Source organism: Centruroides sculpturatus, unplaced genomic scaffold (genome assembly GCF_000671375.1).
Source record: "Centruroides sculpturatus isolate CEXI.00-Female unplaced genomic scaffold, Cexi_2.0 scaffold54, whole genome shotgun sequence".
NCBI classification, from domain to species: Eukaryota; Metazoa; Arthropoda; class Arachnida; order Scorpiones; family Buthidae; genus Centruroides; species Centruroides sculpturatus.
Window position 1 is genome coordinate 941,188 of NW_019384340.1, and position 25,387 is coordinate 966,574.

The following is a 25,387-nucleotide window of genomic DNA, read 5'->3' on the forward strand; positions in this document are numbered from 1 at the left end:
AAGAGGATGATCGTCTTTTTATTTTGTGAAACTATCAGTTGGTCATTCAAAATATTATTGTTTGTAGTTATAGCATTTCACTTTTCCTTAAAATTTCATGGTAAGTAAAAAAACTTGTTAAACTTTCAATGAGATTATTTATTTACTATTAAAATAAAAATAAAAACTGCTAACTTTAAAAATTTTTATATTTAAAATTTTCTGTTATGAATAATTTTGTGTAATTTAATTATGTTCAAGTAAGTTTGAGTAAATATTAAGAAAGTTATAATTTTATATAATTGTTGATAAGTGAAATTATTATTAAATTTTAAAACATTCTTGTATTTGAATTTTGAATTATATCAAACAAAAACTAAACAAATAATTTTGAACTTGTTTTATTACAAAAAGAAAACATAAAATTCTTCCATTTTCAAAGAAACATATACAATATATCATCTAAACTCGTATTAGTTGTGTCTGAACAATACTGAACGTACTGCATATTTTACATTTAAAAACTTATCTCCTAAAGAAACGTCCTGTCCATGCTCCGGTCAATGACGACTTTTTCTCTTCTTGCAATTGCTTTATTTGTCGTTCTTGTTCCTAATTGAATAAAAAACATTTATATTGTATGTTAAAATATTCAGAATGGTTACAAACCCGATTCCGACTCACCTGTAACTTTCTTTGGTTTTCTTTAAAGGCTTCTAATGGATCGTCAAATTGCCTATAGAAATCTAACACTGTTCTAACATCTTCAACACCACTTGTAGCAATAGCTATTGATATAATTATATATATTAAATTTACTAAAATATATATGTATATATATTTTAACTAAATTCAAATTAAATATACAGAGTATAGTATAGTATGTTAATCAATCAAAACAATTATAGTTATACCATATGTTTAATAATACACTTGACGTAATTAATAGTGTAAATTAATGAAGTATGAAAATATTAAAAATTTCTTATTAACTATTTTAATAAACTTTCTGAAAACATTTTTCTAAGAGAGTTGTTACAGTAAAAGAAGACAAATTGAAATTTTTTTTACATATTATCAAAATACTGCTGGCTGTTTAGCAATTTAACCATAAAATATCATATGACAATTTGTTTATAATTAGCAATTATGGCATTCATGGAAATTGGTCCACTCATTCCACTCGTGTGCCAAAGTTCCATTCATGCCATCATTACCTATATTATAAACTAATTGCATACTGTATTGTTACTATTATTCAATCTCACTTTCGGAAAATGTTACTTAAGTTTCAACACTGCTGTTTTGAAACTCATTGAGTTCGTATCAGGAATATTCATAAAATTTTTCAAACAAATTGCATAAATGAAATATTAAATTGTTGCTCCAAAAAAAATTTTAAATGTCTTTTCTTTTGTTGATTTAACCACGCCCTTTTTTGAAGATTATCAATTTATTATACCTCATTTTAATTAAATATTATGAAATAAAATTAAATATTAATTCTTTTTACTGCAATCAATGAATGCAACGTCTACATTCGCAATGATTTTTATAATTACTTTATGTATTATTAACATCATCTATAATTATTTTCCTATAATTAATGCGAATACTTTCCTAAATAAAAAAAAATTTATGTATACACTTCATAGTTTTGATAGTCTTTTTTATAACTATTACAGAAAAAGATAATAGGTTAAAGAATAAAATAAATAGAACCATGTGAATATTAGCAGTTGCAGAATCATTAAACATCTTTAAATGGGTGTGACTAATGCATGAAACGATACTTTTTTTTAAAATTTTAGGGCATTATTACACAAGTCAATTGCTTGAATTCTTCTGTTATTTTTTTAAGTGGAACCAATTTATAATCTTATACTGAAATGATATATGATAATTTATTAAACATTTGTTATAGTGGTTTTTTTTCCCTTTTCCTTCTAAGTGTTTAATGTAAATAAATGCTTATACTATATATATTTAAAATCACAATTAAAATAATATATTTACTAATTAAGTAACCAAACTCGTTTTTATACTTTCACTGCTTGCTTAATCATAAAAATTCAATTTTTCTAGTGCTAAATAGACTATTATTTTGCTTAATTCTCAGAAACTGAATAAAGTTTTAGTTCATTACGAACAAATGTCTTCTATATTAATTTTTGTGTTCTTTAAAGAATATAAAAATTAATATAGCACATTGATTTAATTATAAATTGGTGTTTTATTCAAAAACTAAATAAAATTAACAAATGCTTTTAAATTCCTAATTTTTTTAAAATAAAAACAATTAAATTTACATTGTTTCATTATTATGTATTAAATATAAAAATAAAAAATTTAAAATCACAAAAGTGACAAGTATCAATAAAAAATAAGTACATTTTAGATGTGTTTATCATCTTTAACATATTATTAAAATTATGAATAAATTACTAAGATTGCTACAATATTAAATTATAAATTATTTCCAAAAAATTCTGTTAGATAATTAATCATTATATAAAATTATTATTATAAACTAGAATTTTAAATACATTAGACTCTTGCTAATCCAACTGTTCCTTGTAAAAAGAAATGCCAAATTACTGTATGTGTATGCCTAATGCCTGCTTAAAGGCAATGAATGAATGCCTTTCAGTACTGATTCTTTTCGGAGCTGTACTGTTTTTATTACTGTGAAATTACATACAGCAATTGTAAGTTTAATTCTTTATGAAATTTAATGTTACAAGTTTACTGTATGTATTTAAAGAAACATGAATTAGAGACAAACATATCAAAATGGGGGTATGCTGGATAATTGAGAGAACAGATTATTAAGGATCCGATCAGGAAGAGTATACTTTGCATTAGTTTAAGAAAAATGTAAACAAATAATATATAAAAACAAAATTACATTGTAAAACTCAACTGTTGTATATTAAAAACTTTTGTATTAAGAATATCAACACAACATATTACAGTACTCTAAATTTACAATAATTAAACAAAAAACTAATTGTTACAATTGTTTAATTTCACATTATTTACATTTCATTTTGATAAATGTTTTATCCTAATCAAAATAAATAATTTTTGTAAATCATTGATTTACACAATTTCTTGATGAAATACAAGAAAAAGAATCCTATCATCATCATCTTGCTAACACTGTCACATACTTTGAGGTTATATGCTGCAGTGACAATCTTTTGCCAGTTCTTTCTGTCACAACAATGATTCTCCAGTTAAATATTCTTAATAGTTTTAGATCTGTTTTGTCCAACCAACTTTCTTGAGGCTGTCCTTAAGGTCAGATTTCCATTGTTGGGTGTTAACAAATTTTGGCAGCATTCCTTAAACATAGCTCAACAATCTGATTTGATAGGCTTTAAATTTCCTGTTATATATGTGACACTGTACAGTTGGTGTATTTCTGAGATGCAGACAATAACGAACTAATGTGAAAAAGAGCTATAGCATTTTGAAAACACAAGTCTTGTGTTTTCAAAATGCTATAGCTCTTTTTAAATAAATTAAAAGCTTAAATAATATTAATAAGCTTAAATAATAATAAAAGCTTTATTTATAATATATACTAGTTATACAAAGATTAAAGCAGATTTTACGTTTTTAAATTATACAAAGTGTAACAAAAGTTGACTGAAGAGGGGCAAAGCCCGAAACGAGTAAAAAATGTACCGTATAAACTAATAAAGGAGTTTGATGGAAAATTTGCCATGTGTCTTTAGAATAAAACACATTACTAGTGTTTATTACGCCACAAATATAAAACAGGACACGGTTTCAAAAAGAAAATCAACAAATAAACAGCTNACAAATGCTTTTAAATTCCTAATTTTTTTAAAATAAAAACAATTAAATTTACATTGTTTCATTATTATGTATTAAATATAAAAATAAAAAATTTAAAATCACAAAAGTGACAAGTATCAATAAAAAATAAGTACATTTTAGATGTGTTTATCATCTTTAACATATTATTAAAATTATGAATAAATTACTAAGATTGCTACAATATTAAATTATAAATTATTTCCAAAAAATTCTGTTAGATAATTAATCATTATATAAAATTATTATTATAAACTAGAATTTTAAATACATTAGACTCTTGCTAATCCAACTGTTCCTTGTAAAAAGAAATGCCAAATTACTGTATGTGTATGCCTAATGCCTGCTTAAAGGCAATGAATGAATGCCTTTCAGTACTGATTCTTTTCGGAGCTGTACTGTTTTTATTACTGTGAAATTACATACAGCAATTGTAAGTTTAATTCTTTATGAAATTTAATGTTACAAGTTTACTGTATGTATTTAAAGAAACATGAATTAGAGACAAACATATCAAAATGGGGGTATGCTGGATAATTGAGAGAACAGATTATTAAGGATCCGATCAGGAAGAGTATACTTTGCATTAGTTTAAGAAAAATGTAAACAAATAATATATAAAAACAAAATTACATTGTAAAACTCAACTGTTGTATATTAAAAACTTTTGTATTAAGAATATCAACACAACATATTACAGTACTCTAAATTTACAATAATTAAACAAAAAACTAATTGTTACAATTGTTTAATTTCACATTATTTACATTTCATTTTGATAAATGTTTTATCCTAATCAAAATAAATAATTTTTGTAAATCATTGATTTACACAATTTCTTGATGAAATACAAGAAAAAGAATCCTATCATCATCATCTTGCTAACACTGTCACATACTTTGAGGTTATATGCTGCAGTGACAATCTTTTGCCAGTTCTTTCTGTCACAACAATGATTCTCCAGTTAAATATTCTTAATAGTTTTAGATCTGTTTTGTCCAACCAACTTTCTTGAGGCTGTCCTTAAGGTCAGATTTCCATTGTTGGGTGTTAACAAATTTTGGCAGCATTCCTTAAACATAGCTCAACAATCTGATTTGATAGGCTTTAAATTTCCTGTTATATATGTGACACTGTACAGTTGGTGTATTTCTGAGATGCAGACAATAACGAACTAATGTGAAAAAGAGCTATAGCATTTTGAAAACACAAGTCTTGTGTTTTCAAAATGCTATAGCTCTTTTTAAATAAATTAAAAGCTTAAATAATATTAATAAGCTTAAATAATAATAAAAGCTTTATTTATAATATATACTAGTTATACAAAGATTAAAGCAGATTTTACGTTTTTAAATTATACAAAGTGTAACAAAAGTTGACTGAAGAGGGGCAAAGCCCGAAACGAGTAAAAAATGTACCGTATAAACTAATAAAGGAGTTTGATGGAAAATTTGCCATGTGTCTTTAGAATAAAACACATTACTAGTGTTTATTACGCCACAAATATAAAACAGGACACGGTTTCAAAAAGAAAATAAAAAAAAGTAGTATATTTCACAATCCTCTGATAAAGAAAACAGATAAAAATTATTGTACATCTGGAGAGCATAAAATTTTTGAACAATATAATAATAATTCTCTTGGTAGGTAAGAGATGCAGATTCATATCTCAAATTTTAATTAATTAAATTTACTTATTGTTAAAAGTACAACTCAGCATGTAAAAAATATATTCTACAATGGTACATTTTCTTGAATACCTAAAACTTTATAACATTTTTGTCTTTAAAGAATTTTAAATTAATAAATAATCTAAACAGATAAGCAAAAGTTTTAATCTCTACTTTTAAAGAAACAAAGAATTTTATTATTTTTCTATTTATTCTTTCTCTTAAAAAAACATGTGCATGAATTAGAAAAGAATATTTCAGGATACCTTAGACTTCTTTACATATAAAACTGTTGTTATATTAAAGTCATTCAAATATTCTAAAATTTATTTTAAACGTAACATGGCCTGAAAGAATATTTAGTGTATTTGCTATAATGAGAAACAACTCAAACAGCAGAATATCTGCTTTATTGGAGTTATACGTTTACAGAGAAATATTTAATGTATCTCATACATAAGAAATAATTCTAAATATATCAATAGTAGAACCCTGGTTAATAAAGGTTCTACATTATCTGAGATACACCTGTAAGTGAATTCATTATTTTTCTTCACTATCTCTCAAGGACTTTTCGAAAAAGTTTAAAAGAATAACATTTATTACAGAATTACTTGTTTCTATTACTTTTTATTATTTTAACTTCAATGTGAAATGGCTTCCTATTAAAATGAAACTACAATAATGATTGAAAACCCATTATACATATATTGGCAGTATAATAAATAATGTAAAAATATTGTTCTTATAATTAAATCACTAACATATAAAAAATTGCTTAAAAGACTTATATGATATCTCGCTTTTAACTCTCTAATAATTTTTAATCCAAACTGATTCTGGTCATTTGTTTTATCCACATTTTTAGATATCTGAGATAGTATCAGTTCGGTTACCTCAGATACAGTGTGTCCCGAAAGTATATATAATCAACACTTTACTGCTTTTCAGAACTGTTAGGAAGAGAAATGTAAATGATTTCATTTATATATGCAAATTACTTTACACTGATTTTTAATAATTTCAAAATTAAAGATCACCATATTAATAATTTAACAAGAAAAGTATAGTTTTTTGCTGTCCCAAAAGTGGAGTTAATAAAACAAAATTACAAAATTTGAAGCATAAGAAACTTAAAATTACAAAAATAAAAATAAATAACATCACAATACTTTTTGTTGTCAAGTAGTAATTTAAATATTGAATCAAAACTTTCCAAAATTCCACATAGAAGAGAGTTTAGTATGGAAGATATTGCATGAATATGAAAATTAAAAGCAGAAGGCTGTAATGTAAAAGAAATTTTTGTTTTAATGAACAGATCTACTCCTGAAATTTATAAAATTTTGGAAAAATCATTGCAATAATTTCTAAATATCAATCAGGAAGGCCTATATCTCAAAGGATGATAATTGAATTGTGCATCTTGCATCACAACAGGATAAATCAGTTCATCAAATTTTGTGCGAAAGTGAATTAAAAGTATCAAAAAGCACTGTCCATCAAAGAATTTCAGTAGCTCCACATATGGAATTTGATGTCTTGACAAAAAAACCATCACTAATATAATGACACAAATTGGCATGAATGCAGTGAGCTATAGGTCACATGTTGTGGAATGACCAATGGCTCTCAATCCTTTTCAGAGATGAAAAGAAACATGAGGTCCCAGAGGGAAATCGAAATTTTTTGTTTCAAATGATGAAAATCAGGTGAGTAATTAAGCTTTCACCTTTCAGAATTAAACAAAGCAAGACAAAGTCTAGCTTAAATAATAAATTTTCTTTCCAACAAAATGGAAAACAAAGGATTTAAACAGCAAGGAGAATATCAAAGTCAAGGAAATTTTAGATAAATAGGAATCAGGTTTAGTCACAAAACTGACCTCTTCTGCACCCCAAAAGGTTTCAAATTGTCACCATGTGATGAAGGAGGACCAATCAAAGCATAGAATTGAGGAGAAAAACTGATAAAAATGCATTTCAAGGACACGACGTTCTTTGTCATAAAAATCTGTTGTTTGACCTTTCATCTATTTCCAAGAGACATTTGATCTCCTGGAGTTGTTGACACTCTTCAGGCTTCATCCTGCAACAAAGACTATTCTTTCCAAAGCTATACAGTGTGCCCTGGAGCCGACTGTGATTGATGAACTGAGGAAGACACTCTTCAGAATATTTGTGACTTTACTAGACTCTAATCCTAATAAACTTGTGTCGAAGGAGATGTAGAGATATTTGTAAGAAAACCTTTAATTATTTTATTAAACGGGTAAAGATGGAAAAAGTGCTCAGTGCTAATTTCATGCCCACACACATTGTCTCGACCCCACAATTGTCCTGACAATCACACATAGTCTACAAGCCTTACAAAAATTTAATTTGGATAGTCTAATTATTGGCATGATATTAGGAAAGAAGAGTGCAGTTTTTCAGCAGGCAAAAGGGTGATGGTTCTGTTGTGGTGTGGTACTGCTTTGGATTAATGATTTATCAAATTTAGTGATTTTAACTAGTACACAGACATCAAAAAGTTATCAAGAAATCCTAAAAAATAATTTAATAACCTATTGAGGAAGAAATTGGAGGACCTGATTGGATTTTCTAACAGGACAATGCCAGTATTCATTGTTCACACTCAACAACTAAGTGGCCAGCATGAAGTGCAGACTTAAATCCAATTGAGAAGTTGTGGGGTCATTCTTGCTTGAAAAATTTATGCTAATGTTAGGATCTTAGCATGTAAAGACCTCTAATCCTAAAAATTGCTGTTTAATATCTAACAAAAAATTGGTTTTAACGGTTCAGACTGGACACCGGTCACGTCCTGCCCGTCTAACTGACCCAAATAAAAGACATCCCCAAATATCATACCCACACATAAGTGTAACCTGATTAGTTCTAGATTGGACCCTGATCATTAGATTTTCACATGTGCAAAACAACAGTATTTTATGAAAGTTTTGGAACTTAAACAAAAAATCATTGAGTACTGATTTCAAATGGATCCAGAAATCTTACAAAACTTAATTAAATCAATGTCTAATTGCATTTTTGAAGTCATTAATATAATGACAGTTCTATTTCATATCAAAACAACTTTCATCAATTTATGTTATGAACTTTAGTTATGTTATGAGCTCAACGTTTAAACTTATCTATATTTTTGGGACATCACAAAATAAATTTTTTATGTTTAACACTTTATGTAAATATAAAATTTTGTAAAAACAATTATATAACGTTGTACTGTGCTATAAACAAACAATAATAACCACTTGCATTGTTAAGAAATACTTAGTATTTAAAAAAAAATTAAAAACATATAGATTATCTATATTTTTGGGACACACAGTAGTTGGGCTTCTAGATACTAATATAGTTGACAATTGTTCATATCAGCTATCTTGTCGGAAATTCAGCTTAAAGTCTTGCTGCAGATCAATCTTTCAGAATTTCTCATATTTTTTAATTTATGCAAAACTTACTTTCTATTACTAATATTTGTACAAAATAAATGTAATTCTGCTTATCTTTCAGCCAACTTTTAATGTTAATAGCACAAATAAAATCAGAAAAGGCCAGAGATATTTACTTTAAAATTCAGGTTTCTTTTTGATTATATGAAGCCTTCAGGGACACACAGTGCTGCCCCTCAGAATCACATTTCTGAGGTAATTGAATTTTAATGTTTGAAAAAACTCCAAACATGAAAATTCCCAAAACAATGACATGACAGCCACATCTACAAGCAATGTTTGGAGAGTAAAAATATTAACACACAACTATTCATATGATTTTAGGATTTTTTCGAACATTCAAACTCAGTTATCTCACAAACGTGATTCTGAAGGTTAGCATTATATGTCCCAGAGGGCTTCAAATGTATAATGACTATATAGAAAATAATTTCAATTGTCCACAAAAGACAGAAAAAACATTTTGGAAATTCCTTAATTATCAAAAGTTTCAAATACATTTTATCTACTTTTTAACATAATCATCACTAAGACCAAGGTTTTCCTATCATTCCAGATTAGTTTCCTAAGCTTTTTTCATTCCTTTTGAAAGAAAGCAAATATGTAATCCCTGTGTGCTAGGTTAAGAAGACATGTTTTGTACTAGACGGCGCTAGTTGGCTAGTGTCACATACTTTGGTCAAAGGTCATCTTCTTTGTTCTAGTTTGCTACGTCCCTGTGTAGCACGTGTCTCCCCTCTCTTTGTGCATGTAGTCGTGTTACATATAACTGTGTATTTCCGTACATCGTAAGATATACGTTTACTTGCTTCATCTTCTGACACCTTTGTTATAAAGTCTGCTACCAGATTCTTAACTAATCTTTCATAGCTAGTCATATCTCTATCATTGTCCTATTAAAAATGCATTCAACTGCAAAATTAACATCAGAAGGCACAACATAAGGTTCAAGGGTATAGATATAGGCTGATGATGGAACTGAAATTGTTTAGTACTAAACTTTTAAAGCATAAATTTATAGTAATCTATTGTCATAAAATAACCCAATATCAGAATTCTGTAAATTTTGTTTGTTTGTTTTGAATAACTAATTAAATTTTTTCAATATCTTACAATTCCTATCAGTGTTACTTCATGACTCAAAACTTCAATAAGCAAAATACTATGATCTTATCTTGCATTTGGTGGGATCATAAATCTACATCCATTTTCTAGCATGGTTATGCAGGAATACTGTTAATTAATATTGCTCATATTTTTTCTTACATTTTGGAACAACGATGGCTGCCAAAATTCAGTTCAACCCATTTTTATAGACTGTATGTACCATTAGAATTTTTTTTCTGAATTTCCTTCATATGTATTTTTTATATTTTCTTACAAAGTATGTATGAAATAATGCAGGCAAATAAATGTTAATTGAGTTTATTTTCCTACCTCTTCCAAATTAACTTCTTTAATTATTCTAATTAATTTGTTCATCAGAGAAGAATAAACTAATTTCCTATTAGTCTCTCCATTGTACAGAATTAAGGAAGTAAACCTGTTTTGATATTATACAGTTGAACATGTCTATCTTAAATCTCACAGGAATGAGAAAAAAAAATTGGAAATAGATAGGTTTTGAGATATAGAAGTTCCTACACAGTAAACAGTAATAAGTTTGATTGGAGGTATAGTATTTTATTCATACAGCAGCAAGTACGGTATATAACTGTATTAGGTACAAATAAGCCATTTTTGAGATACCTTAACAGAAATAGTTTGACAATAGTTTCTGATGCCCAACCAATAAGACGCAAGCCGAACTCAAAGCCAATCAACCAATCAGAGAAAAGCAGTGTTAATTGCAACTATGTACTGTATAACAAAAAATGTTTCTCAACTATAATTTATGCTATTAAATGTAGTCGCTTAGCTTTGAATTTGTAATTCACACTTCAGTCCACAATTTTGATATATAGAGATTTTCAGAGAAAATTAATTCACATAAATAAGGAAAATATATTGAGTTTAGGCTGAAAATGCAGGGAAAAAAATTAAATTTAGAGATAAAGAGGTTTTTGAGATAAACATGTTTGAGCTAGACAGGTTCAACTGTATTTACTATGTTTATAATTTTTGTAATTATAATATTCTGAATTATTTCTTTGTGTGAAAAACGTAAAACTTTTTCAAATTTGAATAATGTTTATTTAATTATTATAATCATTACTCCATATAAACCCTAAGAAGTGCTTGTTGTTATCAAATATAAATATTTCCTTTCAATTCAAATATTAAACTTGACTTAATCTAATATCAGTTTAGAAGAGTTATTTTCTATAAAACCATGTAACATGTTAAAACTATTTGGAAAATGTATCTAATATATATATTTGAATAATTAAATTCTTTTAATATCTTTTTTTATATAAAATTCAAATAAGAAAGTAAATCTTAATAATATATTAAACAAATTTTAGTACAGAATTTTTAAAAATTTAATTTATGTAATAAATATGAATTATTAAATAAAAATCCTTATCACTATCTGAAAAATCATGTACAATGAAAAGAAAACTAAAAATACTTACTCCTTAAAAACATTGCAAGATCAACTAAATTACGATCATCATCTTCACCAGACCATTTTTTAATTTTTAATGCATTGCCAGGTTGAAGTTGAAATGACTTTTGATTCCAATCAATAAAGATCACTTTAGATAAATCACGATTAAGACAAGATAAATCCTTTAAAATAATTAAAATTATAAATTAGTTAGAAATGTCTTTAATAAAATGTTTAAAATATATACGACATCTTAAAAATAAAAACCTTAACGTGATGTCCATTAAGATAACGAGTTGCATCCCGAAATAACCTGTAGGTGATATACCCATTTGGATCTAGAGTATCCAAAATTGGAAAGGCTGTCTAAAACACAATTAAACATAATATAAATCTTTTAAAATATAATGCAGTTTTTTTATCATTTATTCTCAAACAACAGAATTATATATTTAATTATTTATATTTATATTCATTAATTACTTAATCTGTCATACGAATTAATTTTTGCCTCAAGTTTCTAGCATCATCATATAAACTAACTCATGATTAACAGATAAATCCTTTAAAATAAATGAAAACCTAAACCAACTAAATATTAAGAAACAAATTTTAAAAAATTTTATTTATTTAATTTCAAGTTTAATTATTTTATGAAAAGTTATGTGCATTACAATTAAAACTTTTATTATTATTAATTATTCAATTAAAAATAAAAAAATAGAAAAATAAAAGTACTTTATACTCTTGCAAATATTTGAAACACAATAAAGCCAGCAAGCAGTAGTAATCAAGTTCTGCTCATGGATAGTGAGAAAATAAAAAAATTATTACATCATCACAGTACAAGAAGACATCACTAGAGATCAGTTTAATCACAAACGTTACAAATCAGAAATTGGCAATCTCAGTCTGGCAATAATGAAAATTCATCAATGTTGGATATGACTTTACAAGTTACTAATACAAAAATTTATATTTTATTAATATTCACACCAGCTTTAAGGTGTATAAAATTTTCTGCAACATGGTGTATATTCACAAGTTAAAGAAAAGTTTAAAAAGTAGCAAAATTTATAAAATATTGTTAGATGGTAATTAAGTTTAAAGTTGAAAAACATAGTCTGTTGAAAAAAAAATTGCCATTTATTCAGTTTCAGAATACAGTTTTTGACAACTGACTTTTCATTGTAAGATATTTTGTTGTCAAATTAAAACTTTTCTTTAAAACAATGAAAAAATATCTAATTAAAAACAAAATGGAGCAGCTGAAAATCTACATTTACCAGTGCTTGTTTCTAGTGGCTAGAAAGCTCTACAGTCCCCAAGTGGTAAAGATAGAAATGTAAGAAGACATCTGTGGCATTACAAGTTCTAATTTTAAAACTTTTGTTTTCAATTGGATATTTTTTCATTGTTTTTAAAGGGAACTTTTAATTCTGATGGTCAAGTAGCATACAATGAAAGGTAAGTCTTCAAAAACTATTCTGGAACATTGAAACTAAATAAATGTTGATTCCTTTTTCAACAGACTGTGTCTTCAATTTTATCATGTAGCAAAATTTATTCTAAACAAAAATATTGAAAACTTTTAAAGAGATTTGAATTTCTTTTTCTTTTGTTTTCAAGATAATAACTAATAACTATTAATTTTCTATATTTTAAAAAGTGAATTAAAATATTCAAAATGAAAAATAATGCTAATATATAATATAAGTTAGTTGATAATAATATAACAAGTTAAAAAAGTCAAGAATTAATTGGGATTAACATTTTTCAAGACCAAATGTCTTATCGTTAAATTCAAATTATCATATTCTAAAATTTTATCCTCATAAGATAAGAAAATATTTTCCAAATTTTAAATTTAAAAAAACTTTATGTTATATTTAAATATACAAAGTCATAAACAATTAATAATGAAAATAATTTAACAACTAAATCACACTCTAGAACCTTAGGAGTCCAGTAACAACAACAATTTAATGAATAACTAACTGTGTAAGAAGTTGTTTTAATTAGTAAAAACGTATATCGCAATTTTTAGTGTAACATAACTGTATGAATTGAGTTAATACATTAATTCACTAACCAATATATATATTTTTTTTGTTAATATTTAAGCAATATTTTTTATTTTATAGATTACTTGTACATGACAGTAACCTTTGATGATTGTGTATTAGAAAAAATATGAGGCTAAAGCATTTACTGAAAAATTTGAAGTACAGTAGAGCATTGATTATCCGAATCAATTGGGAAATCGGAAAATTGATTTTTCGGATAACTGATTATGTACGAAAAATATATTAACCTATCCCATGTTGAAATTTGTTCAAATCCTGACACGTTCTTAAGTACCCTCTCATGTTCGCACCTGTGCTGCCAGCTAAAACATGCAAACCAACAAAAATAATATTGGAGTAGCCCAAGACATAGCCAAAGATTGCAGCACCACAGCACTAGAGGAAATTTAAATTTGCCAACTGGATAGCTTTCGGTTAATTGATGTTTCAGTTGATTGATATTTGGATAATCGATGCTCTACTGTATTTGGAATGAATATATGTCTATGTGATGATGTTTAACCTGTAATTATAGTTTGGTCATAATATATTTTGTGCATATTAATTCTATCATTATTATACATTTAAGTACTATCTGTATAATAGTACTTAAATGTATAATAATTTGAGTTTGTAAGATTTTGATGTATTACATTTCCTATTTGATTAAATCTATATAGATAATCTATATATCATTATCATCATACTACACTGTTCCTTTGTTTTAGTAATATAATGCAAAAAAAAATGTTTTCATAATTATAAATATCAATTCTACACATCACAGGATCCCTAAATGTTGTTTCACTTAGCGTGTATGGTTCTATATTCCTTTCACTAAATTAACTAAGATTATGATTATATTAACTTAAAGAAAATGTAAAATTTAAATGAAAAATATAAATTTTAGTTTTAATAAAATAATATATATATATATATATATTAAATTCTACTTAAAAAACATACAAAGCCTTGTTCAGAAGTGTACACAACAACTTCATAGAGAGGTGGTCCTATTTGCTGAAGAAAGAAATCAACTCCTGGTCGTTTTTTAAACCTCCATCCAGTTTGGTACTAAAATAAAATACGATACATTAATTTCAGATTTATATCGTTACATTTCTAAAAATTAACAATTTAAATACTATAATATTTATTCACAAAATATTGTTAAATTAACACTTATACATTATTTAATTTATTTAAAAAAAACATTTATTAAATATTCTAAAATAGTCATTAAAATAATAGAATGTAATATTAGTATCAAAGAACAGAGCTTGGGTCCATGCTCTTCAAGGTGTGCCCTGAGACTCCAATGTCTGCCCCTTTTATCCCCGACTTTTTCCAGTGGGTTTGAGAATTTCGTCAGGTGATTCTCTGTCACAGCTGTGCCCCAGTGGGCCGTCATAATATTTTGTCATAAGATGGTGACGACTTGGAAAAGGTTTATTTTCCTTTTTGTTGTTTGATTCTTGTGATGGTGGTCACACACATCAACAGTTAGTTGTTAAGATTTATCAAGTAAACTTTCCCAAAGGAAAGAGGGGGTCTCCAGGACCTCACATTTTGTTATATGTAGTTATTTAATTTTTTTGTATATTTATTTTAATTTATAATACATTACTATACTCCTGAGCATGCAAACTTCTTACATAAGAAACATTTTTAAAATTTGTCTTGTTCTGGTGTAGTAAACACTAGTATTGTGTTTTATTCCAAAGACACATGGCAAGTTTTTCATCAAATTCCTTTATTAGTTGTCTTGTTGTTCAAATTTGCATTCTACCAGTAGAACCTGATGATAACCTTTATAAAGGTTTAAAATGTTTGTTTTTCAATAAATGTTTTTTGTTCTTTTAAATGAAATTTCATTAATTGTTTTGATTACATCTCTGATTGTAATCCAATGAATGATAAGAATATTAAAATTCATTGTTCTTACATAAGATCTAAACTAGTTTTGTCAAGTCTTTTATGGCTTAAAANTAGTCATTAAAATAATAGAATGTAATATTAGTATCAAAGAACAGAGCTTGGGTCCATGCTCTTCAAGGTGTGCCCTGAGACTCCAATGTCTGCCCCTTTTATCCCCGACTTTTTCCAGTGGGTTTGAGAATTTCGTCAGGTGATTCTCTGTCACAGCTGTGCCCCAGTGGGCCGTCATAATATTTTGTCATAAGATGGTGACGACTTGGAAAAGGTTTATTTTCCTTTTTGTTGTTTGATTCTTGTGATGGTGGTCACACACATCAACAGTTAGTTGTTAAGATTTATCAAGTAAACTTTCCCAAAGGAAAGAGGGGGTCTCCAGGACCTCACATTTTGTTATATGTAGTTATTTAATTTTTTTGTATATTTATTTTAATTTATAATACATTACTATACTCCTGAGCATGCAAACTTCTTACATAAGAAACATTTTTAAAATTTGTCTTGTTCTGGTGTAGTAAACACTAGTATTGTGTTTTATTCCAAAGACACATGGCAAGTTTTTCATCAAATTCCTTTATTAGTTGTCTTGTTGTTCAAATTTGCATTCTACCAGTAGAACCTGATGATAACCTTTATAAAGGTTTAAAATGTTTGTTTTTCAATAAATGTTTTTTGTTCTTTTAAATGAAATTTCATTAATTGTTTTGATTACATCTCTGATTGTAATCCAATGAATGATAAGAATATTAAAATTCATTGTTCTTACATAAGATCTAAACTAGTTTTGTCAAGTCTTTTATGGCTTAAAATATTGGTTGATTAGCACAGCTCTTATTACATTAGCAACATATGAGGTAAATCTTAAACATCTGAACTAAAGTTTGAACCCAATAGCCACTTCTGTTGTCAAGCTGTAACATCAATTTTAAAATATTTAATATATAATTTAATAAAATTTAACTAAAACAAAAAAAATCAACAAAATTTAATTAAAATATTTGATATATAATTTTTGTTGTACAAATTCTTTTGGATATTAGTATATAATACATTTTAGTTTTTTAATTAAATATATATATAAGATAATTCATTATATCAATACATATATTGTTACATTATTATATAATTTATACCAATATATAAAATAAAATAAAAAATAAATCACTATAATTATATTGGCTTTATGTATAAATAAACCCATGAGAATACCAATATCCAGAAAAAAAAAATGAAAAAGTTTAATGAAAACAATGTTTCATTCCACATGAAATGGACATCTTCAGGTCAAATACAAAATAGGATATTTTTAAAATATCTATTCTATTTTGTATTCAACCTGAAGATTCCTGTTTAACATGGAAGAAATGTTTGTTTTATTAAAATTTCTCACTTTTTGCTGATTATTGGTGTCTTCTTTGTCTTCATAAGTTTATTTAAAAAAAAAAAAGTAAACAAAATGGATTGGAATGAATTGGTCACAAGTTAGTGCTTTGAATTTTTAATAACAAATACAAAACTAAACAGCAATGATAAAATATTTTCTTCCATTTTTTAATTGACTGATTGGTGAATTTATCAATGCAATACAGGCTATACTAGAAGCCATAATTTTGTCATTATAGGTAAGCCTGATTTTTAATAGAATTAGACACTTTTGATGAAAAATGAGAATGACACCCTATCCACATTACCTATAATAAATTAGAAAAATATAAATTAACTTCAAACACATATCTGTCGCAATTGCTAGATTATCATACGATTTTTGTTTTAATTAAATAAATACTTGTGACATTTTGAAATAAAGAAAACTTTAGGTTTTTTTACAAAAGGATAGAAAAATATTTGATTATCATATTAATCAATGTAGAATAAATTATTAATCTAATTTACAAAACTATAAATAAATTGTTAATGAATAAACTCTGAATGCAAAGATTATTTGCATCCAGAATTAACTCATTAACTATTATAAATTTCAAAGTAATATTAAAGATTCTTACTGTCCAATCTGGATGAACAAGAACACCAGTCATTTCTAATACCAAAGTATAAGGAGGCTGATAGTATGGTTCTGTTAATGGATCTGGCAGTAGTTTCTCACGAGATGGATCTTTAATCATCTATCAATTAAATTAGAATTATTGTAAACAATTTTTTTATAATAATCGTATGAATTAATTTTTATTACAAAATTTATATTATGTAATTTATTATCATAACAAATGAATTTTTACAAATTAACCTCCTTATGCCAATAAAGTGTGCTTCTCTAGTTTATGACATTTCAACACAGATAGCTACTGAATGTTACTCACTGTGACAAATACTCTAGTTCCAGGTACTTTTTTCAAGTAGTGAATTTGACACATTATAATAAAATTTTGCTCGGCATATTCAAAAACATTACAATAATAAATTGTTCATTATAGTAAAAAACAACATAGGTAAAATATATTTTAAACACATTTTTTTTGTTAATTGTAAATGACTGCATAAATGTGTAGACCAGTGATTCCCAAACTTTTTTGATCCACTAACCCTTGGTTCCATAAACTTGTACCCAATGCCTCCCAACCATAACCTAATGCCCCTTAACTCATTTTTCCTTGTGAGAAACAAAGGCTTGGAAATATTCTTTTCTATAAACCTCATGCTTACTGTACATCTAGAACCATTAAATGCAAAATTTCTTCTTATCTGTTTTAACAAAGAAAAGTGAGAGAGACCCTAATCCTCATCTACGATTACCATTCAGTACCCTGTCTCCAGTGTCCCTTGTTGCCATGTGCTTCTTTTTGCCCTCCTAGATTTACTCATCACCCACAGGGGGCACTTTAGATTCCATTGGTTTAGACAGTCATTTGACATTACATGGGATGGAGTAAAAATTTACACAAAACTTCATTTCATGTGGTATCTGCTGACATGCAACTCATCCATAACACAAGACCCATATTGTACTTCATAAACATTTATTTACATTTAATTTGAAATTTGGTTGAAAAAAAATTAGTTAAAAATTTCCTGCATAAATATTTCATATTCTAATTAGTAATTTAGGAACCTGGTCAATTTTTATTCACTCTAAATTAAATGTAATGTGTAATGACATCACAATTTTAAGCAGTTATGTTCCTTAATTTCAGAATTTCAAAAAAACCTTCTTAAGTTTATTTCTAAAATGAAAGCAGTCTGCTGATTTAAAAGCAGAGATTATTAAATATTTATTGTCAAACTTTAATGCTTTAATTATTTCAACTATAATAACAACGTATAAATAAATTTAGAAGATTAAAATAACCGCAAACTTTTATGAAACATTATTATTTAAACGCTTTTACATTATTCAAATAAACATAATTTGAAATAATAACATAATTTCGTTCATATGTATAATAGATGCATAATATAAATTATAATAAAAAAATACTATATGTATGTAACTTTCTCAGATTGGAAATGTTCAGGGTAGTCCATTTTAATCAATCCAATCAATGCATATCTTTTGAGTTATTCCAACTTGAAAAATACGCATCCTACAAAATGTCATTAAACCAAAAATGTTAGAAGAGACAATAACAAGGGAGAACCACAAGATGGGGCAATTAGTTTCATCATAGATGGTGCTACAATCAGTGAAAATGGGATCAACTTCATTTTCTTAAGTGAGAACCTACCTTTTTTTAAGTGCATATTCTGATTCTATATCAAAAATTAACAAAGTTTTATGCAAAACATTTTTTCAAAAGATGCACTGCACTTATCAGAAGTTACAAGTATTTGGAGTTTTTAAGTAATGTGGTTGCCACACCATGCACATGTAAATCTATTGATATCTGTGAAGTTTACTGAAAAAGGGAGAAAAACACTAAAACAAAACATTCTGAAACTATTATTATTTAGTTGGAATCAAAACCAATGTCTTCTCTTTATCACATTGTGACACTAGTTTTGTATGTGTTCATTTAAAAAAAAAATTATTTCACTAAGATATGATTTTTTTAAGCAATTTTCTCCTTTTTATCAATTAACTTCACAGATATCCATAGATTCAGGCATGTACTGGTGGTAGCTGCATAAAACTTCAAATGATCATAACTTCTGATAAGTGCATCTGTTAAAAAATGTTTTAGATAAAAGATTTTTTGTTTTGATGTAGAATCATAATATGTAATAAGAAGTGAGGTTACCATTTAAGTTGACCCCATTTTCACTGATTGTAGTGTCATCTATGATGAAACTGATAGCCCCATCTTGTGGTCCCCCTAAAGTCTAACATTTTAGGTTTAAAAACTTTTTTGTAGATGCATATTTTTATAGTTATTTTAGTGAACTGACTAAAATGGCTTACCTTGTACACTTTCAAATAACAATGCTTATATGTTGATATTTTGCATGAATTGCAAGATCATTTGGATTGGAATCTAGTATCTAGATATCAACTATTATCAGAAAAATTTATACAAGAATTCCACCTTCTTCTTTCTAGTGTCATATTTTAAAATATCAAAACCTAAAATGCAAATTTGTTCTTGATCACTCTTGAACATTGATGTTATATTGTGAATTAAAATGTATATTCATTGAATTAATAAAAATAAATGCCAAAGTAAATCAATCCTATACTATTGTTATATTATTTTAACTTCTGGTTAGATAAATCAAGTAAATGTACTTTGCTGTTGGGAATCATTAAAGCAAAGAATGAATGTTACAATAAACTAATAAAAGAATAAGTTATTTAACTTTACACTATACTATTTATGCAATAAAAAATTAAATATATCTAAGATTTTCAGAGTAGTTACCTTATTACATCTTCAAAATTTAAACATTTATGTTAAACTAATGTTAAAATAATAATAAAGTTAAATGATAAGAGATCAGAAAATCTACACAGAAAAACAAATTATTAAAAATGCATACAGTATATATTTGAACATAAAAATAATATATTTTGTTAAATGAAATACAGTAGACTCTTGCCCTCAATAATCTGGCTAACTACCAGTGTGATCATCAATGCACTTTTATTTTTATGAAAATACTAGCCATGTCACACATTTTGTTTTCTTGTTTAATTGAGTTGTATTTGTGTACAGTATTGCATTCCAACAAGCTGTATTATTTGCCCATCTGCTAGAAAAATGAAACAATACCAAAAGTTACAGGTGAAGTCATTCACTGACTTTAAGCAGACTTGAGGCTTAAACACACTCAGTAAACTGGCACTGCTCTATGCAAGGAATAACCAGGAGTGTCTACTGTATTTAATGTTTTATCCAACTAAGTAAAATACAAAAACAGCAAATACCTGTTTCATTTTTAATTATTAATTTAATTTAAAAAAAACAAAACATAGTATAATAATTAATTTTGTAAATTTAAGTAAATTCATCATCATTTCATAATTAAACAAACAAAGTTTATTATAATATGAATATGATTTGTGTGTAAAATATACAGAAAATTTCATAACTATACCTTATCATAATAAAGTAATTCTTTGTAAGAACGTAAAATGTAAGCTTTCCAGATTGGCACTAAAAAATAATCAGAATAAATATTTATTTAATAACAAATTTTAATACGTTGCTGAAAAATTTAACTTACTTTCGGAGAATTCATCTGTTATCTGTAGGAAAAAATTGATTATAAAAATGTTTATATTAATATTAAATATTTTAAAATTCTTTAACAAACTATTAAATAATAAAATATTTTCTTCCAAGTGAATAGCTTTTTGAATAAAGTAACAGATTGTTATGCATTATTACATTACACAAAAATACTTCATATGTAAATTTACACATACTTCTTAGTCAATATGAATAAAAAATAATGCATTAACAATATGAGTAAAATATCCAAAATAAATAAATACTTTTTCATTTCAATTATTCAGCTACAAAAAAGGAAAAAACCTGACTTCATATAAATAACAAAAACATAAAAAATATAAAATTTCTTTCTTTTTAACTTAATTTTAATGTAAAATCTAATCTAAATTATTAAATTAATTCAATATAATTTTCAATCAAATTTTTAATTTGAAAAAATCTACAAGTACCAAGTTTAAATTTAGAAAGACAGCAGCTGTTTTTTTCAACTTATTATTTAATTTTTTTTCCACATTCCTAATAAGTTTAGTAAGGTGAAATTAGAAGTCTTAGTCTTCAAATACAATTCTTTACACAAAACATTCTCTGGATTTTCATATACAAATTCTAGCCATTATTATTTGGAGTAATGATTATATAAACACATCACAACATATTTTTTAAAGTTTCTATTTTTATTCTTAATATTGATACATTCAATCAACCAATCTATGTATAATTTTTGAAACAACATAACGAGTTTCATAGAATGTCAAGTTATGAGAGTCAACTTCGTGAGACTCTACTGTATTAAGATAAATAAGAAATAATATAATAAAAACTAACTGTAAAGATCATCTCAATTTAAAGTTATTCACATAGCTACATTAAAATAAATTCAGATCACAGATGTAGAGCATTGTGACTAATATTCTTATTACACATGTTAATGTCATTCAACAAAACATTTCTTTCTGTTTAAAAATATGATATCCAAAATCATATCTTTATTGATTCACAAGCGGCTTTGCACACTTTTCCAGCCATACTACATTTATTCTTGTATATTAAATTATATTCTAAGCAAACATATACATAGAGTATAATTTGTTATACAAGAGTAAATATTATAGAGCTGGAAAAATGTGGAAAGGCTATTAATAATTTTCAGCTAATTAATATTAAACTTAACATATCTTTATTATTGTTTTTAATAAAAATTTATTTTATAATTTATCAAATACTGCACAGTACATACCCAAGCTAGAACTGCATTGTGGAGTAAGTGGTGGATAATGCAATTCTCCTTCAAGAATCGGAATTGTTGGAAATCTCTACCCCTTTTAGTGTACTTTATAAAATAATAATAATGACATTTTGTTCAGTAACAGAATCCAATATATTTGTGGAGATGAATGTTACATTTAATCCCGAAGAAACATTCTACCCAACCATTCCTATCGGTGCCAGATTATCAGTTCACTCGAGGACTCAATTAATTAATCCTTTTATCAATGGTGTGCTTATTAGACCCGGTAGGAAATACGGAATTCAATTGAGAATTGTAAGTGAAAAATAAATTATATAATATTATTTGATAAAATATAGTATTTACAAATAATATTATTTCAGATTGAACACAATCTGTTGCCCGCTCCTTATAGAACAAATTGTAAAATGTATGATCGAAGTCACGGTAAAACAAGACACATACTATATAGTCGAGATGTGAGTATATTTATTTCTGTATAAATATAAAATTAAACCAAATTAAACTAAAAATTATTAATCATTAGACCGATAGTTTTTAATTTAAAATATTTAGCGCTGCTTAATTGAATGTAGTAAAATAAATTGGATAAAAAAGTGTGGCTGTGTTGGTGAAGAATATCCATTTCGATTCGAAGGAAAATTCTGTGATGATTTCGGTAAGATGCTTATTTATATTTTTTCTATTATTTAAAAATTATTCTCTTACTTGTATATGAGGGGGAGGAATGATCTTGTTAACTCTATTTGAAGCTTAATNATATTAAAATCATGTGAAAGATAAAATATAATAATGTATATATATATAATTAAAATTAATTTTCAATGCAATTATTAAAGTATTTTTATTATACCTACTTTTCTGAAAATTTTTTAAGGTTTTGAATACTATATTTTATAATATAAATAAAACATTTCAACTGATAGATAAACATATTAAAAATATATTTATAAAAGACATTCAACAATAAGAATGCAGAAAACAAATTAGATTACATCAATTTTTCATTTCAATCTTCTCAGATATTCATAACAGCAAGTTTAGAATTCAAGAAATATAATTTAACTTCTCCATTCTTAAAATTTTCTTTAAATCAACAGTAATTTATTTTAGATTTTAAACAGTTTTTAAAATCATGCTGCATTGCAGGAATCTTGTTACATTCAAAGTTTGTTGCTAATCCAAAAAGATTGGATGGAGAACACTGGTCTTAATGATTTGATTCATCATTTAGTGCTTCAAAAAACTCGTCTATGAACAATGGTCTTAATGTTTTCCCAAAAATTAGTAAGTCTACAAATGGAAAGTGAATAAAACCACTGAGTATTGATAATTGGTCATAGGTTTGCACCTTACAAATGGGCCAACTATGTGAAGTTCTTCCAGCTTTTCTTCACATTTGTAACACCTAAATAGGGGTCAGTTTACCCTCCTGAGAGATATCTCTACTTTGGCAGATTGCCCATTTGTTGCTTTGCTGTATTCCAACAAACCAAACCCAAAACATATTCTATATTTTGACATTTACTATCACATTGATGATAAAGTAAGATTAAACAAATATTTAAATAATAAAAGAATTAAAAATNTCTTGTTAACTCTATTTGAAGCTTAATAATTCCTGTGCTTTTTGTCGAAAATTTCTGAAATTTTGCAGGAAGATTTGTTTATTAGGGTGATTGATACTACTAAATTTTGGTGGTTAAAGATCGAGGGGGTGAGGAGATAAAGGGGACTTGGATATCTCAAATAGAGTCCGACTTTACTCGTTATTACCTTTTATAATTAAGTTTATTTTTCATCACAGATTCTCTACAATGTGTTAGAAACTTAAATAATGAAGATTGCTACCAAAAGTGCCGTATAAACTGCAGGTCAGATATTTTTTAAAATGATTTCAGACAGTAGAGATGTACTTAAACTCATTATATGTAACTTAAACGTATTAAATGAATTTCAGATATTACATTTTTCGATATAGCGTGGATGAATCGCCCATAGAATGCAACAATGTAAGTCTAGATTTTATAATATAAACAATTTAAAAAAGTTAAAAAAAAAACATAATTTGTATTGAATATTTTATATTTATTTTTAGTGTACCGACGTTTTAAAGAATCCCGAATCAGTTAGGAAACATGGAAACAGGCAAATTTGATTTAATTTTAAAATAAAATTTAATTTATTTATTATTAATTACATATTGATTTTTTTTATTCATTAGAATTAAGCATTCACTTCTGAGTTTTTTTCTAAAAAGTCCCGAAATTTTAATATATAAATATAAGCCACAATTTCAAGTAAGTTTATATTTATTTCGATTTAAAATATTTAATTTTTGAATATATCATTTGAGATTATCTTTTTTATATTATTATTATAGGTAATTGAAGTATTTGGATACATTGGAGGTTACGTGGGAATTTGGTTGGGAATATCTTTAATTGCTGTTTTCGATTTACTGGAAACTCTATTTGTTTACTTTTCCTATAGATTAAAAGGAAAAATTCCGAAATTAACTTTAAAAAAATAAAATTACTATTAAATATTCTACTTTAATATTTTAAAGATGAATTTTAAAATACCTTATAATTCAATCTATATTGTATAATAAGCTATTTTAATAAAAATTATACTAAAGAGAAGATAAGAGAAGATTAATTATCACATTAGATCAGTCAATGTAGCTTTTAAAAAATAAAAAAATAATCTCTTCTAAAAAGTTTTCGTTTTGAATTTGTCTCCCAGCTTCATTACACGCAACACTTTCTATTTTAAAACCTCGCCTCTACTTACTCATACTCCTCTTCTCATTAATACATATACCAGTCGACCCCCCCTATAACACTGTTGATTATTCTGTTTTATATGAATTCCATGTTGTACGAGTCACTTAGATTTTACAAATACGTGAGCCGTTCATAGCCCAGCACACGTATTTGTAAAATCTAAGTGACTCGTACAACATGGAATTCATATAAAACGGAAT

The 25,387-nt window shown here is 26.3% G+C and overlaps 1 protein-coding gene across 1 annotated transcript in view; it reads right to left on the reverse strand.

The window, feature by feature from the left end:
* Positions 1-364: 364 nt before the first annotated feature.
* The window catches only part of LOC111634031 (mitochondrial import inner membrane translocase subunit TIM50-like), a 27,547-nt gene continuing 2,524 nt past the window's right edge, over positions 365-25,387 (reverse strand). The window contains exons 3-11 of the mRNA XM_023378710.1: positions 24,868-24,874; positions 21,142-21,163; positions 21,013-21,071; positions 17,529-17,648; positions 14,557-14,664; positions 11,792-11,890; positions 11,550-11,706; positions 664-767; positions 365-591 (exon numbers count right to left, since the gene is read on the reverse strand). Of these exons, the coding sequence (XP_023234478.1) occupies positions 505-591; positions 664-767; positions 11,550-11,706; positions 11,792-11,890; positions 14,557-14,664; positions 17,529-17,648; positions 21,013-21,071; positions 21,142-21,163; positions 24,868-24,874 (763 nt within the window). The 3' untranslated portion in view covers positions 365-504. The remainder of the gene's footprint in view (positions 592-663; positions 768-11,549; positions 11,707-11,791; positions 11,891-14,556; positions 14,665-17,528; positions 17,649-21,012; positions 21,072-21,141; positions 21,164-24,867; positions 24,875-25,387) is intronic.